A 15,596-nucleotide genomic window follows, 5' to 3' on the forward strand; every position below is an offset into this window, starting at 1 on the left:
CATTATGTGGTAAGCTTGTGTGGTATTTGAAAGTTATCATTTTTAAAAACATTAACGAATATACTAAATTTGGTCCTAAAATTCATTAAATTCTTTATGTTGCATATTAATAGGAAAGTAGGATCTCGAGTATACCAGTTTTCCATATTAATAGGAAATGTTTATTTTCTTAATTTAAGTAATTACCATAATATTGGTTTTAAAAATAAATGCTAATGGCATTCAAGTAAATAGTTTGAAAAATTAAGGAGAGGTCTAAAAAATGTCTGCTGTTTTAATTGTATTGATTATCCCTACTAGGGCGAAGCTAGGCACACATTCATGGGTTCTCTTGCACCCACTATTTTTTATAAATATATATATATTTTTTTGAAACTCATTTTTTATAAATATTTACACCCACTTTTATTTTAGTGTGTTGCTCTATTTGATTGTTTGATACTGAGTCTTCTTGTATCACGAATTTTTATCTTAATTAGTCGCAGCAGAAACTAGTCGTCAATTACGAAACATATGTTATCCGATCCACACCTTCTCCACACATAGGTACTTTGTGGTAATTAAATAGCTATAACGTGATATTATGAATGTGAACCTTTTATCAAAGACAAGTCGGTACATTGTAATTGTATATTATTACATAACGAATAACAAAATATATATTCTAAGTTTTTTCTCTCAAGAATTTCTTATCTATTTAAGTATTTATTAGGAAAGAATGTCAAACTCATGTCTTATTAGGAAGGAAAAAAGAATGTCAAAGTCATGTAGCCAATATTTATTTATTAATTTATTTTAAAAGTTTCTTTTGAAGATATTACTATTAGGAAGCGTATGAGCTAGGGTATATTATCCCACCCTCTGATATTCTATATATATATGTGACAAAGAACATTCACACCAACACACAACGAGAAATAGATTCTTCTTTCAATATTTTAAAAACAAAACTGTGTACTGGAAAGAAAAAAAAGAAAGAGATGGAACTTGAACCGAAGTTCAAGAGAATATGTGTGTTTTGTGGAAGTAGTGCTGGTAATAAAACCAGTTACAGAGATGCTGCTATCGAACTCGGAGCCGAACTGGTAAAATTCCAAGTTCTTTCTTCTTGTTCTCTTGTATTTTCTTTTCTTTAGAATTGTGTTCTTTATTATTTGCGTTTCTTAGCACTTCGTTTTGTATGTAAAAAGAAAAGTAGCTTTGAATCTGGAGATTGAACTTTTTAACCTTTTGTCACAGCTTATGAGCAACCCCAAAAAGTCTCTGTTTTTCCTCTCTCAAGTTGAAAACCTTTGGAGTTCCAAGTTTTTAGGAAGACTCATGTCTCAGATTTTAAAACGGTGGAAAACCAAAACCACATGATATTCCTTCTATTTCAGATTTTTCATGGCTCATTTTGGTTAACTCTATATTACTATTAAATTGGCATTTATCAAAACAAACTAAAAAAAAAATGCACAGATAGCTTATACCATTTCTTAATGACTTTGTATTCACTCGAAACATACGAACAATAATTAGTATATACTTCATCCGTTTTATAATAAATGATTTTTTAGAAGGATTTTGTTGTTTTAAAATAGATGATATTTTAATTTTTATGTTATTTTTAACTTTATTAGAAATTGTATAACCAATTAAATGCTGTAGTCATTTATATAATTGGTTGAATATGTTTTAAATTATATTTTTAAAACTACTTTTTAGAAAAAGACAATTTTTTTAATTTCTGTGCAATAAATCAAAACTTTATAAACTTTATGTATTATGGAACAGAGGAATTATTAGCAATAGCAGAGAGAAGACGAATGCATCTATAATGATAATAGTCCGAACAATTTTGCGCTACCAATAATATATTGTTTTGAATATCAAATGCTGCATGTCAAATCAATTATAAATTTACATTGACCACCAAAAAAAGGTTGGGTTTACTCAATGATATGTCTTCACTAAATCATTTTAACCATTTAGAGTTAGTGGAGTCAACCTAAAGTCAACTTTTCATATATTTTTTATGATTGCCCATTATCTTCTTTAGATGATTTTTATTCGAAAGAATATCATCGTCAGTTTGTGCATACTATGGTCACTGGTAAAATATAGTCCAAAGCTTAAAAGGGGATGAAATTCAAAATTATTTTAGTTGAATTGTGATTGGAAAACTCATACTTTTTGCCATCTTTTTCATGTACTTTCGTAAGTACTCTTACCAGAAAATGTGATTACGGAGTTTCCGCATTTAAAAAGTTTTTCTACAATATATTTATCCATTGTTTTTTTTTTTTGAAAAAAGGGCTATCCATTGTTACGTGTATGATTTTTTTATCTCTTTCATAGACAGTTGTATTTACTAGTTAGCTATGACAACAACTACTAAAACCAAATGTTTTCTTTCCTAGGTATCAAGAAATATAGATCTTGTATATGGTGGAGGGAGCATTGGTTTAATGGGTTTGATTTCTCAAGCTGTTTACAATGGAGGTCGCCATGTCATCGGGTTAGCTTTCTACATTTTTTAGTTCCAGTATCTCCAGTCATTAAAGTTACAAATGCAAACATATTAAAAGGTATAATCTGAGCATACGTGTAGTAGTAGTATTTTTGACATCTTAAACTAACTGTTTTGTCTTGTTACTGTCTACAGGGTTATCCCCAAGACACTAATGCCAAAAGAGGTACTTCCGAAACATAAGTCCAAAATAGTATTATTGGTTTTTACAACTTTTCATACACAAATAAATAATTTTATCAAATTGGTGGTAGATAATAGAATATATACATCAACCTCAGAAATGTTATCTTTAAACATGTATCGCATATTTGTCTTATATGAGAGAGGGTTCAATTGAGACAAAATGCCCCCAATTTATTGGGCAGTGGTATTTTCATATTTCCTTTATCTTGTATTTTTTGTTATAAAATTGTTTTCAAGTGTGTAGTTAATTTAGAGCTTTCGATTTAAATAAGACAATAAATTAATGTCACCAATCATGTTGCCCAAAATATGATTAGCTTTCTACGAAAGGTGTCAAAGTGATAAATGTAAGACAACCATCTCGAGAGACTAAATCATCATTACACGTATCCTTTCTTATAACATAATGGGCTAACATATGATTGCATATAGATAAAATTGGATTTGTAAATTACATTGTCGACTCATTTGTCAGATTCACAAATTGTAAAATAAAATTTTGTGGGAGGATGGAATGGATACCATAGAACAAGTGGTGTGAGTGTGTAAGACCTTTTGTCATTTTGTCATTTTGTTTTGGAATATACATAAGAGTGAAATACACAAGTGGTAACTGAATGGCTATAACTAGTAATAATTTGTAAATTGTATTTGTGAATAAAGATAACAGGAGAGACAGTGGGAGAAGTGAAGGCAGTAGCAGACATGCACCAAAGAAAAGCTGAAATGGCTAAGCACTCTGATGCTTTTATTGCTTTGCCTGGTTGGGTTCCTTTCTTTTTCTTATCCACATTTTTAATGTAATTGTTTTGATTCGCAATATTGTACTGGTACAACGTGTACCATCTCGTGTTACCATTCGGTAACATGGTGCAAACATGCGATTTTTATTAATATCATCATCGTTTACTACAATTTCTTACCGTCTTTTACTATATGTTTTTGGTACTTTTTTTGACAAATGTTGTTAGTACGTTGTACTATCGAAAACCCTAATTTCTATATAAATTTTGATTAGACCATTTCTAATGGTTCATCCTATTTTTCACTCTAAAATAGAATAATTATTTATTAGAGTTGTGATATACTCCAATGATATTCTATTTTAGAGTGGAAAATAGAGTGGTGAACAAAAGAAAACTTACTCTATATAACTCATTTCTTACTCTATTATAGAATAAAAATTAGAATACCATTTGAACATTTTTATTATAAATTCTATTTTATAGTGAAAATAGAGTGAGGTGAGAGATGCTCTTAATAAATGAAAACTAATGGTGGATTTTATATATACGCAGGTGGATATGGTACACTTGAAGAGCTTCTTGAAGTAATCACTTGGGCACAGCTAGGAATCCATGATAAACCAGTAATCATTTCGCCTCCATTTATAGCTACATTGTTTATAAAAATTCATAATTAATGAATTATATCTAATTATTGTATAATTTAAAAATGAATCCGAAGGTGGGACTATTGAATGTGGAAGGATACTACAATTCGTTGTTATCATTCATAGACAAAGCAGTCGAAGAAGGTTTCATTACACCAACTGCTCGTCATATCATTGTCTCTGCTCCTTCTGCTAAAGACCTTGTCAAGAAACTTGAGGTTGTCTTCTCCTTTTAATTTATTTAAAAGTATATTTTAATTAAACTTTGTTTCTAAATGTTTCTTTTTGGTTCAAAATATAGGAATATGTACCAAAGCATGAGAAAGTCGCCTCAAAGAAAAGTTGGGAGATGGAGCAAATCGGTCTGAGTCCCACTTGTGAAATCTCAAGATGAAGATGGACTAACTTTCTTAATTAGGATAAGCCCAATTGAATGTTTCTCCAAATTGGGCTCCTTTTTATTGATTGTTAACTTAGTCCCAGCAACCGGAAAACATAAGCTGGCTCTCTTTTTTTTTTCTTTTTTCTTTTTGTGTAGTTGATTCTGCTGTTTCATATATTTCGGAAAAGACAGAAAATGGTTTTTTGTTTGTATTTCGTAATATTTCCCACTAACGACTCAATTGTTGATGTTATTTTTGTTGTTTTTTTTGATAATCCGAGGGTTCTCCACTTACGCGGATTATTCCCCCGGGCCCAGTCAGGCAGCGGTCCACTTCACCCGGGAGGGTTATACCTGGGCTGAGGACAAGGCCCAACATCCAATACTGCATTTGGTGACATGGAAGAGGTAGTTCCCCTCCAGGTGGTTCGAACCCAGAAGCATGACCATTGGCTCCCAAGGCCCTTACCACTTGTGCTACCTCATCCCGTCTGTTATTTTTGTTGTTGACGAACTAAATCTATTTTTTCTAATCTTTCGAATTATTTCTTTTGTTTTGAACATGTGATTATAGTCGCTTAGCTTAGTATGGGGGCAGCGATGAGTGCACCACCTTGGGGCCACTCCAAATTTTGATATTAGAGATCTAAATTTTACTAATCTACTTTTCTTTACATTAAAATCTATGTTTTGGAAGAAAATATTTGTTTAAAATCTATATTTTGTATTTTTCAAAAAAAAATCTATATTTTGTGTTATGCATTTTTATTAGATACTAATGATAAAATTTCAAAAAAATGTATTTGTTGAATTTTTATTAATATAAATTAATGGAAATCGATAATCATAAAATATGTATTTATAGTTAAAATTAATATGTTTTAATATGTATTAAAATCCAAAACCTACATCTTACTAAAACATATGGAGTATATACTATTCAGTGTAAATGTTAATATAAATTATTTTAATTATATAATATTTTGTTTACAAATAATTGAAAAACGAAAATTTTATTTTAATAATATTTTAATTTCTATTAAAATTAATAAATAATTATGTGACCTAAAAAATTGTTTGCCAAGGGACATCAAAGATAATGAGCCGGTCATGTTTATGGTGGATGATTGCTTGAAATATAACTGTAAATTTTAAACTGAAATATATGTATTATAAATGAATTGGTTGTAACTGTATTAAAATGTGCATAATTTTTTTCTGTAGCTATTATGGTTGTTAATATTTTAAAATAAAGAATTATTAGTTCAACAATAAATTATGTATTGTATATAAGATATAGTAAGGTACAATTTGATAGATTGATGACATTCTGGATGGAAAATCTCAGATCCACAGATCATGAGCGAATGTATGATTTTGCTTTAAATTTAAAATCTAATAAATTAATGCTTCATCCCATCAAATATATATTGAAAATCTCAGATCCACAGATCATGAGCGAATGTATGATTTTTGCTTTAAATTTAAAAGCTAATAAATTATTGCTTCATCCCATCAGATATATATTGAACTTTCTTAATCAATTCACATTCATAGTATAACAATGTAAAACGAAAAGTTTGTACTAACATAACATGCATTTGTCCCTAAGATTTCACAGTTAAATTATATCCTTTTAAAGTATTATGTTTTCTTGGTTTAAAACACTTATGCATAGTAATTTTCAATTTATTTTATCTTGTATGTTATAGGTTGTGGAGCTGTTTCACAACCTATAACCGCAGAAAATAAAACGGTTTAACATCAGAAATAATCAAAAAATATGTAGTAGAAACTTGTGGAGACCTGCACCGATCGATACGAGTTAGTGGCCATTTGTGGCCCACCTTCACCGACTGTTGCCGAATGGAGAAGGAACTCGTTCAATGCCTAGCAGCTAACGACCACTTATGCGACCTTCACCAAACGGTTGATAGGCCAAAGAGAGCCCTGTCAAAGATTTGGGAGCGCAGCAGTCGTATGTGGTCACCGACTGCTAGTCGGGCCAAGTAGAAACCTGTCAAAAATCCAAGAGCACAGCAGCTGTTCTTGGCGACCTTCACTGCGCCCTATACATCCTAGACGAGCATTGGACATAGTTGACTTCAGAGTTCTAGCTAGATTTTCTCAGGTCTAATCGGTCCAACTTTACTAGCATATAAATATTGTTCATATCTAACCGTAGGCATTACGCTTAGCCTAATTTCGTACAATGCATACAACACAAACCCATTCCTCTAGGTCCCATTGCATGTACATATTACAAACCAAAGTTATTTTTTCATTAGACTTAAAATCATCACATTTAAAAGTTTTTTAGTATTTTGAATATTATTTGAAAATCTTTAGCTTTAGTTCGATTTGTTAGGCTTTTCAAACTCATGATGAAGTAATATGGTATCTCCAGTCCCACTTTATTTTCCACTTTAAAATAGAGTTTAGAATAAAAATAATCTAATAGTACTACTTTTACTATATTTCTTACCCTATAATAGAGTAAAAATAGGTTTACTTTGAATATAGAATAACTTGTTTTTTTTGTTTATTACTTTAATTTTTTTTGAAAGAAATTACTCTAATTTTTTACTTTTTTTTTTTGAAACACTCTAATTTTTACTTTAAATAGAGTATTATTGAAGTAAACTCCAACTCTATTATAGAGTTATTCTATTTTAGAATAAAAAATAGTATAAACTATTGGAGATAGTATTAATGACTGTATAAATTTGTTTTTGAACTTCTTTCCAAAGAGTTTTATACGGATTAGGATTAGATATTGCTTTATATATACACTAAAGAATATTTGTCTTAGTTTTTGATATGAGATTTTGATTTCCTAACAGTTTTTGAAACAATGTTTTTCTGAGATCTGATAGATTATACACATCTCGTATCTGTCGATTATAAATCAATGTCATAGTTTGGATTGAATGCAAGATTCCACTTATGCAGATTCATCTTCTTAGGCATAAAATCTTTTTTTTTTCGTTGCAATGACTGATTAAAAAGTCTTACGAACATGAAGTCAACAGAAGAATATCCTTTTTAAAATTTAAAATCTTGTAGGTTCGAAACAATGTATTTAAAATAATAAAATGCTTAGTTTAATTTTTTTTTTTTAAAAGAGAGAAAAGAACAAATGCGTGCACTAATAATGGAGGTTTTACGTTTTTGATCATATTATCATTTTTTTGGGATCAAAAATCATTATTTTATAATAATAAAAAAGAAAGTATGTTGGGCCTTTGACAAGTTCTTAAAAAAGGATAGTTAGGAGGGCCTCGTCTCGTCTCGTCTCTCACCTCTCGCACACTCTCTCACTCTCTACTCTCCCTCTCTCTCATTCGTCAGATCTCCGAGTTCTTACCCTGTAAGTAAATCTCTCTCACACCTCTTCGTTTCGATTCATTCACCTGTTTTCGAGATTTTATGTAACGAAACGATTTATGAACAGTTACATGTTTCGGATTTGAAACTGAAACTGAAAGATTAAGACTTGTCACAATTAACAAAAATGTTAAAAAGAAAAAAAAACACTAAACCAGTCATTGTTTATCATAACCGCTGGTCAGTTCTTTTCAACAGTGTTGGGGTTTCGGTTGCTTAAAGACGGAAGCTTTCCTCAAGATTTTGAGTTTTATTAGAGAAATATTCCCCCAAGCAATGGGAACAATGCACAGAAGGTATATGTTTTGTTTTTTGATTTTTTTTGTTGAATAAATAAAAAAAAAGGATTTATTATTGATTAGCTCTGTTGCAGTGGTTTAGCTCCTCGAAGAACAAACGAAAACGCAAAAGTTATTATGACAACAATCCTTGGAATCGTCTTTGGCACTTTTATTGGCGTCTCATTACCTTCTCTTTCTTTTAAGGTATATATGAGATAAGCTTTGTTAGATTCATATTCTTCTTTTTATAACCTCGTATTCATCTGTGCAGATTAACTTACCTTCGGCTCTTATATCATCTCTTGACGTCGCCTTGTCTGATGGCAAACTCTTATCTGGTCGTGACGACAAATCTCCTGAACATTTCGGTTCTAGAAAGTTTCCTCAGGTCTTTTTAACATTTTTGTTCTGTAGCTTTAAGGCAGTTTCAGTATATGAGATTGAATATAAAAATCATTTATCTGCTCAAGAACCCAGTAGATTTTTGCTTTGTTAGCTTGAATAGTGCCTCATTTCAAATGAAGCTTATCGTGTACGTATTGCAGATATATGTTCCCACCAACCCTCGTGGTGCAGAGCTACTACCTCCAGGGATTGTTGTTGCAAAAACTGATTTATACTTGCGCAGATTATGGGGTGAACCTAATGAAGTATATCCAGCTTTCTTTTCTTTCTTTTGTTTTTTTTGTAAGCATTATTAATAAACATGATAGATTGTGATTTTTTTTGTTTTTAAAATAGTAACAAACTTTTGCAGGATTTGAAGAAGAAGCCAAAATATCTTGTGACATTTACAGTTGGGTTTGAGCAGAGGAACCATATTAATACTGTTGTTAAGAAGGTTTTTTTTTACACTTTGTTTTCACCGCTATTTTGTAATATTTCATTTGGTTTTTGATTCCACTGAAATCTGATTTCTTCTTTGTCAGTTTTCTGAAGATTTCCAGATTTTGCTTTTCCACTATGATGGCCGGACAACAGAGTGGGACCAGTTTGAGTGGTCTAAGAGTGCTATTCATATTAGTACAAGAAAGCAAACAAAATGGTTAGTCATCTGCTACTTTTTAAACAATGTGCCTTCATCAGCAAAAAAAAAATGTTTTAGAGAACTTCTTGACTGGTGTTGGCAGGTGGTATGCGAAGAGGTTCTTGCATCCTGATGTCGTGTCAGCTTACGAGTACATATTTATATGGGATGAAGATCTTGGTGTGGAGCACTTCAATGCGGATAAGTAAGTTTACCTCTCTCTCTCTGGAATAGTTCAAAGTCATTTTTTTTTTTACGTTTTTGTAATGAGATTTTTTTATTCAAACTTCAGGTATATTCAGTTAGTTAAGAAGCATGGCTTAGAGATTTCTCAACCAGGTCTAGAGCCTAACAATGGACTTACGTGGGAAATGACAAAGAGGCGAGGTGACCGAGAGGTTCACAAGTGAGTCTTTCTTTAAACCATACTTAGCCTCCTCCTTTTTTTGGGTTCTGAATTAAGAATGTGTTGTTGTTTTTTTTACTGGTGAACAGAGATACTAAAGAAAAAGCAGGATGGTGCAGTGACCCACATTTACCTCCCTGCGCTGCGTAAATCTCTTTTTAACTTCTCTTTACCATCTTCAGTGTTGTCATTATGAGTACTGAGATTTTGTCCCTCACACAGGTTTGTAGAAATAATGGCGCCTGTGTTTTCTCGAGAAGCATGGCGATGTGTGTGGCATATGATTCAGGTTTGTGTTTAGCTCTCAGCTCTTTTGTCAACGATCACATTAGGAGAAAGATACTTAGTCTCTCACCTTCTAAGCTGAGGATTTGAAATATGTTTCTGTTGCAGAATGATCTGGTTCATGGATGGGGTCTAGACTTTGCTCTCAGAAGATGCGTTGAAGTGAGTAGTTTTTTGTTTTGTTTTTGCCCCCTCTACTTTCTCGAGCTAAGGTTCTTTATAAATTATTCGGGATTGATTATAATAAAATCTCTCTTGTGCAGCCTGCTCATGAGAAGATTGGCGTTGTAGATTCGCAATGGATCATTCACAAAGTGATACCTTCGCTTGGAAGTCAAGGTAAGTCAGAGAATGGGAAAGCCCCATGGCAAGGAGTGAGAGAGAGATGCAAAAAGGAGTGGACTATGTTTCAGAAGCGATTAGCAGACGCTGATAAAGAGTACCTTGGGAGGATGGTCAAAGGATAGATTACAGATTTTTATATAATGTCATTATATAGAAAAAAAACACTTCCTATGTATATCAAACATGTCAAACCCTTTTTATTGATATTTTGTGTGAGATTTATATGTTTTGACTAAACTTCATGTTGTGTTCTATTTGATTTCTTGATTTTTCACAAGTCTACCATGAAGCGAACTGATCGATCAAATTCTGGTTTGAAAATTTCTAAGTTGATGTATTTGGAGAATGGTCAAACACTAGTTAATTATCTCAATTTGATTGAAAATTAGTTGTGTGTTTCTTAATCTTGTGTTACAATGTAGATTTCTTTCTTTTGATTCTGAAAGGCCAATTCGAATATTCTTGGTTTGGACTTTGGAGTGAGTGTGAAGCTTTAGAGTTTAGACCAATCAAACATTCGATTTTGTTTATATTTTTCTAATGTTTAACAATATGTTCTCCAAAATAAAGTCTTGAGAATTTCAGTTTCACCTTCCTTTTTGCTTTTAGTTCAAGTCAATTGTTTCTGTCCATCGAGAATCATAATGTCTCCCTTTAATTTCACCGGCTTTTAATTTTGGTTAGAAGTTTGCTTTCATATCATTAGTAGTAGCCTCTTATGAGGAAGAACACATATTAAGCAACATCATACTAGTTTTCCTCATGTATCTTGTGTAATATGAAAGGACATAATTAAGAAAATATTATAAATTAGGAAGAACAGACTGACCTACTAGATGTTTGGTGTTAGGCACCAACCATTTTTAGACTTGCAAAGAATAAAAACCTCACATATCTCTTTGCATTTCATTCCTCACCTCAATCCTTCGCTTTCTCTTATCAACATATAAGTTTCTCTTCCTCTCTTCCTTTGGCAGATTTTGAAGGATTGTGAAGAGAGAGACAGTCAGAGAGAGGAAACAAAATGGGAGAGATGAAGAGTATGCAAATGGGTGTGATTGGAGCATTGTTTCTCTCGGTTGCATCTTCTGTTTCCATTGTCATTTGCAACAAAGCTCTGATGACCAATCTTGGCTTCCCTTTTGGTATTATTACTTTACTCCCTGTTGTTACTTTTTTCTAAAGATGATCTATTGAATCATTCAATCAATGTGACCACATATGTTGTAAATTTAATATATTATGATCGAACCCATTGATCCGATACTAATGTAATGACTGGTTCTGATACATGGTTTTGCTGCAGCGACAACACTAACAAGTTGGCATTTGATGGTAACATATTGCACACTTCATGTGGCATATAGACTGAACTTCTTTGAAAATAAAGCAATAGACACGAAAACTGTTGTTCTCTTTGGCCTCCTCAATGGCATCTCCATTGGTCTTCTCAATCTCAGCCTGGGCTTCAACTCCATCGGCTTCTATCAAGTATATATATACACACATATGTTTGATTTTCATCATGTAACCATTATTTATGATTGACCAACCAATTTTGATGTTTATCCTTGAATAATGCCAGATGACCAAACTTGCTATCATACCATTCACTGTTCTATTGGAAACTCTTTTCCTCAATAAGAAGTTTAGGTGAACCTTAGTTTGTTCTCTAATTATTTCTATTATTATTTACATATACTCAAAAATATGTGTATTATCTTGCAGCCAAAAGATAAAATTCTCACTATTTTTGCTGCTGGTTGGTGTTGGAGTAGCATCAATCACCGATCTTCAGCTCAACTTTGTTGGTTCTGTTCTCTCTCTCCTTGCTATCGCCACAACTTGCGTCGGCCAAATTGTATGCTTTAATTCATATCATATAAAATCAATATATAAATGATTTATAATATTAATGTATAATTAAATGCTTTGGTGAAAGCTAACAAACACAATCCAGAAGAAACTGAACGTGACATCAACACAACTCCTTTACCAATCGGCCCCGTTTCAAGCCGCAATACTCTTCGTCTCTGGTCCCTTTGTCGACAAATACCTCACTCGACTCAATGTCTTCTCCTTCCAGTACTCTCCTATCGTCGTGGTACTTTCACATCAATATTATATTCATTGTGAATTAGTTTTTAACGTAGAACTAGATTAAGAAACTTGACCGTGATGAATAATATTGTATATACATGTAGGGGTTCATAACGTTGTCATGTTTGATAGCGGTTTCGGTTAACTTCAGCACGTTTTTAGTGATTGGAAAGACATCTCCGGTGACGTACCAAGTCTTGGGGCATCTCAAAACGTGTTTGGTGCTCGCGTTTGGTTACACTCTCCTCCATGATCCTTTTACTCCTCGTAACATCGCAGGAATCCTCATCGCGGTCCTTGGCATGCTTCTCTACTCCTACTTCTGCTCTGTTGCTTCTAAATCCAAACAAGGCTCCGCCGAATCCGCTTTTATTGTACATATCACACCAACTACAAGAAAAAACATATAAAGTTTTTATTCATAACTATTACTAAGTTGGTTTTATTTCTTTTTAATAGGGGAAAGACAGGGATACGACGCCGCTCTTGAGCCAAGAAAAAGAGAATCATGAAGCCAAGAAACTAGATAAGCATTTTGCAGTGTGATTGATTACAACATAATTTTTTTTTTTAAGTACAGTAACTCTTTCCTTCTGTTTGCTTATATACTTTTGTATTTTTTTCAATTCATTGATAAAGTTTTTGTTATTGAGAAAAAAAAATGAAGCAGTCAATGGCCCTTTATATATTCACAGCTACATTATTCACTTATGTTCTATTGAACATTAAATGAAATGTAAAGATGGTTGTACTCCTACTAAAAAGGAATCAAGAGTCACGAAATAATTTTCTAAATGTTTAAGAAATCGCTAAGCGGTAGTTAACCATTTTGTATAAAGACCAACTATGCATATTATTTGGTGCTTATATGGGCCTAGGGGTAAAGAAATTTTTTTTTTATATAATTACATATTTTATAATTATTAGATATTTTAAGTTTAATTATAAAACTATTTTAATGAATTTTACAAAACTAGATGTACAAAAAGAAATCAGATAAACTTGTGGATTTGAACTACCATTGTTAGCTGATTCAGCTGATTTACACAATTTTAGATTTATTTAAGTTGAGTTGAACTGATTTAAGATGATTTAAAATTATTAAAATGTTTAATTCTGATTTTAAAAATTGTTTGGCATATGATTGATTTGTCGTCTAGGCTGGAACTTATGCGCCACTTACACTTATTTATGGAATATTTTGTTTGTACAAGTACTTTCGTAAAAGAAAAACTATAGATTTACTTGTCAGTTAATTAAATACTGCACAAGATAATGTGTTATGTTAATGTAGCGAGGGCAGAGAAACTAGTGCAGAAAGTAAAATAGACACAAAGTTTGTTAACGGGGTTCGTTTCCTACATCCCCGGGACCTCGTCCAGATTTCATTGACTTAGAACAAGGAACAACCTACAATTGCTATATGGTACAACACACACGAGTGTCTACCACTCTTTTCTAAGGAGCAATCTATAAAGATTAGGAATACAACGGATCCCATCCGGACACGCCAGAGCACACTGTCTTCTACAGCTGCAATCTTCACAGACCTCTTCAATGAAACCTCCTTTGCTAAACTCCCCCTGAGTCTAGGCTTCAATCTTCCACTTCACGGAAGTACTTCACCAAGTACGTCAGCACCTAACGCACACCAATGACACCAAGCTTGATCACCCAAGCACACACGAAGCTACCCACGAGCTCCACACACGATGGCTAACTCCACCACAAAAAGCGCTAACACCAATGACACCAAACTAAGTCCACATCAGACTCCATCGACAACTACTACAGACACTGCTTCGACACCAAGCAGATACACCAATATACAATGAGATCCTCTCTCATTTATGTGAGGTCTTACTTTCTCATAAGGCACGTCCCTCCTTATATAGTAGACCATAACCCTCTCCACGTCTTTAACTTGCTTTCCAAGTCTTCCACTTGCTCTCCAAGTCTTTCCAATACACATAAGGTAACTTTCTATTTACCTTAATGAAAAACTTCATCTTTAAGCAAACTCCCTTTTTCTTTATGGAAAACGTCCATTTGTCTTCAAGCACATATCATCTTTCTTTTTCTAACTCAGGAAGCCCACGATCATCCATAAACCCGAACTCCCATTCAGCTCCATCTTCATGCCACACGCCTGTAGTACCTCATGTAATACTTCACGAACTAATACAGAACATCTCAGGAATCTGCATCTTCAATCTCCCCCTTTTTGACTATGCATGTGCACTCATCATAACTGGTTTGAAAACCACGTCTTCAATCTCCCCCTATGAGTCACATCATGGTCAAAAACCAATTCGAAGATCAACACCTTCGAAATCTATGAAGAAATCCCATCACGCCATCTTCAGCGATCTCCAATCAAACTTTGTTCTACTTCCTGAACAAGTTTCTGTCCTCACCTTGATCTACTCGAAACTAAGTCGTTAACTCTATCGAGCCCCGCTCTGATACCACTTGTTAATGTAGTGAGGGCAGAGAAACTAGTGCAGAAAGTAAAATAGACACAAAGTTTGTTAACGGGGTTCGTTTCCTACATCCCCGGGACCTCGTCCAGATTTCATTGACTTAGAACAAGGAGCAACCTACAATTGCTATATGGTACAACACACACGAGTGTCTACCACTCTTTTCTAAGGAGCAATCTATAAAGATTAGGAATACAACGGATCCCATCCGGACACGCCAGAGCATACTGTCTTCTACAGCTGCAATCTTCACAGACCTCTTCAATGAAACCTCCTTTGCTAAACTCCCCCTGAGTCTAGGCTTCAATCTTCCACTTCACGGAAGTACTTCACCAAGTACGTCAGCACCTAACGCACACCAATGACACCAAGCTTGATCACCCAAGCACACACGAAGCTACCCACGAGCTCCACACACGATGGCTAACTCCACCACAAAAAGCGCTAACACCAATGACACCAAACTAAGTCCACATCAGACTCCATCGACAACTACTACAGACACTGCTTCGACACCAAGCAGATACACCAATATACAATGAGATCCTCTCTCTTTTATGTGAGGTCTTACTTTCTCATAAGGCACGTCCCTCCTTATATAGTAGACCATAACTTGCTCTCCACGTCTTTAACTTGCTTTCCAAGTCTTCCACTTGCTCTCCAAGTCTTTCCAATACACATAAGGTAACTTTCTATTTACCTTAATGGAAAACTTCATCTTCAAGCAAACTCCCTTTTTCTTTATGGAAAACGTCCATTTGTCTTCAAGCACATATCATCTTTCCTTTTCTAACTCAGGAAGCCCACGA

The 15,596-nt window shown here is 33.5% G+C and overlaps 3 protein-coding genes across 4 annotated transcripts; all 3 read left to right on the forward strand.

Moving 5' to 3' along the window:
* Positions 1-881: 881 nt before the first annotated feature.
* LOC108812809 (cytokinin riboside 5'-monophosphate phosphoribohydrolase LOG1) lies at positions 882-4,726 on the forward strand. Its single transcript, XM_018585175.2, has 7 exons — positions 882-1,085; positions 2,403-2,500; positions 2,648-2,678; positions 3,362-3,461; positions 3,997-4,067; positions 4,166-4,309; positions 4,393-4,726. Exons 1-7 carry the CDS (start codon positions 981-983, stop codon positions 4,483-4,485), a joined length of 642 nt encoding a protein of 213 aa, XP_018440677.2. The 5' UTR covers positions 882-980; the 3' UTR covers positions 4,486-4,726.
* A 2,997-nt stretch (positions 4,727-7,723) lies between these two features.
* LOC108812807 (uncharacterized) lies at positions 7,724-10,481 on the forward strand. Of its 2 annotated transcripts, none has more exons than XM_018585171.2 (13): positions 7,724-7,843; positions 8,059-8,156; positions 8,234-8,345; positions 8,413-8,529; positions 8,687-8,791; positions 8,899-8,982; positions 9,071-9,186; positions 9,272-9,373; positions 9,461-9,574; positions 9,664-9,720; positions 9,797-9,863; positions 9,968-10,021; positions 10,123-10,481. In XM_018585171.2, the coding sequence occupies exons 2-13, from the start codon at positions 8,137-8,139 to the stop codon at positions 10,324-10,326; spliced, it is 1,152 nt and encodes a 383-aa protein (XP_018440673.2). In that variant the 5' UTR covers positions 7,724-7,843; positions 8,059-8,136; the 3' UTR covers positions 10,327-10,481. The 2 variants fall into 2 exon arrangements, with proteins under 2 accessions (XP_018440673.2, XP_018440675.2); XM_018585173.2 differs by having other exon boundaries at positions 7,737-7,843; positions 8,046-8,156.
* Positions 10,482-11,084: 603 nt separating this feature from the next.
* Positions 11,085-12,990, forward strand: LOC108812808 (UDP-xylose transporter 1). Its single transcript, XM_018585174.2, has 7 exons — positions 11,085-11,349; positions 11,511-11,695; positions 11,790-11,857; positions 11,933-12,065; positions 12,147-12,308; positions 12,409-12,678; positions 12,764-12,990. Exons 1-7 carry the CDS (start codon positions 11,229-11,231, stop codon positions 12,848-12,850), a joined length of 1,026 nt encoding a protein of 341 aa, XP_018440676.2. The 5' UTR covers positions 11,085-11,228; the 3' UTR covers positions 12,851-12,990.
* Positions 12,991-15,596: the final 2,606 nt, after the last annotated feature.

The sequence above is a fragment of the Raphanus sativus genome, chromosome 6 (genome assembly GCF_000801105.2).
Source record: "Raphanus sativus cultivar WK10039 chromosome 6, ASM80110v3, whole genome shotgun sequence".
Lineage (NCBI taxonomy): Eukaryota > Viridiplantae > Streptophyta > Magnoliopsida > Brassicales > Brassicaceae > Raphanus > Raphanus sativus.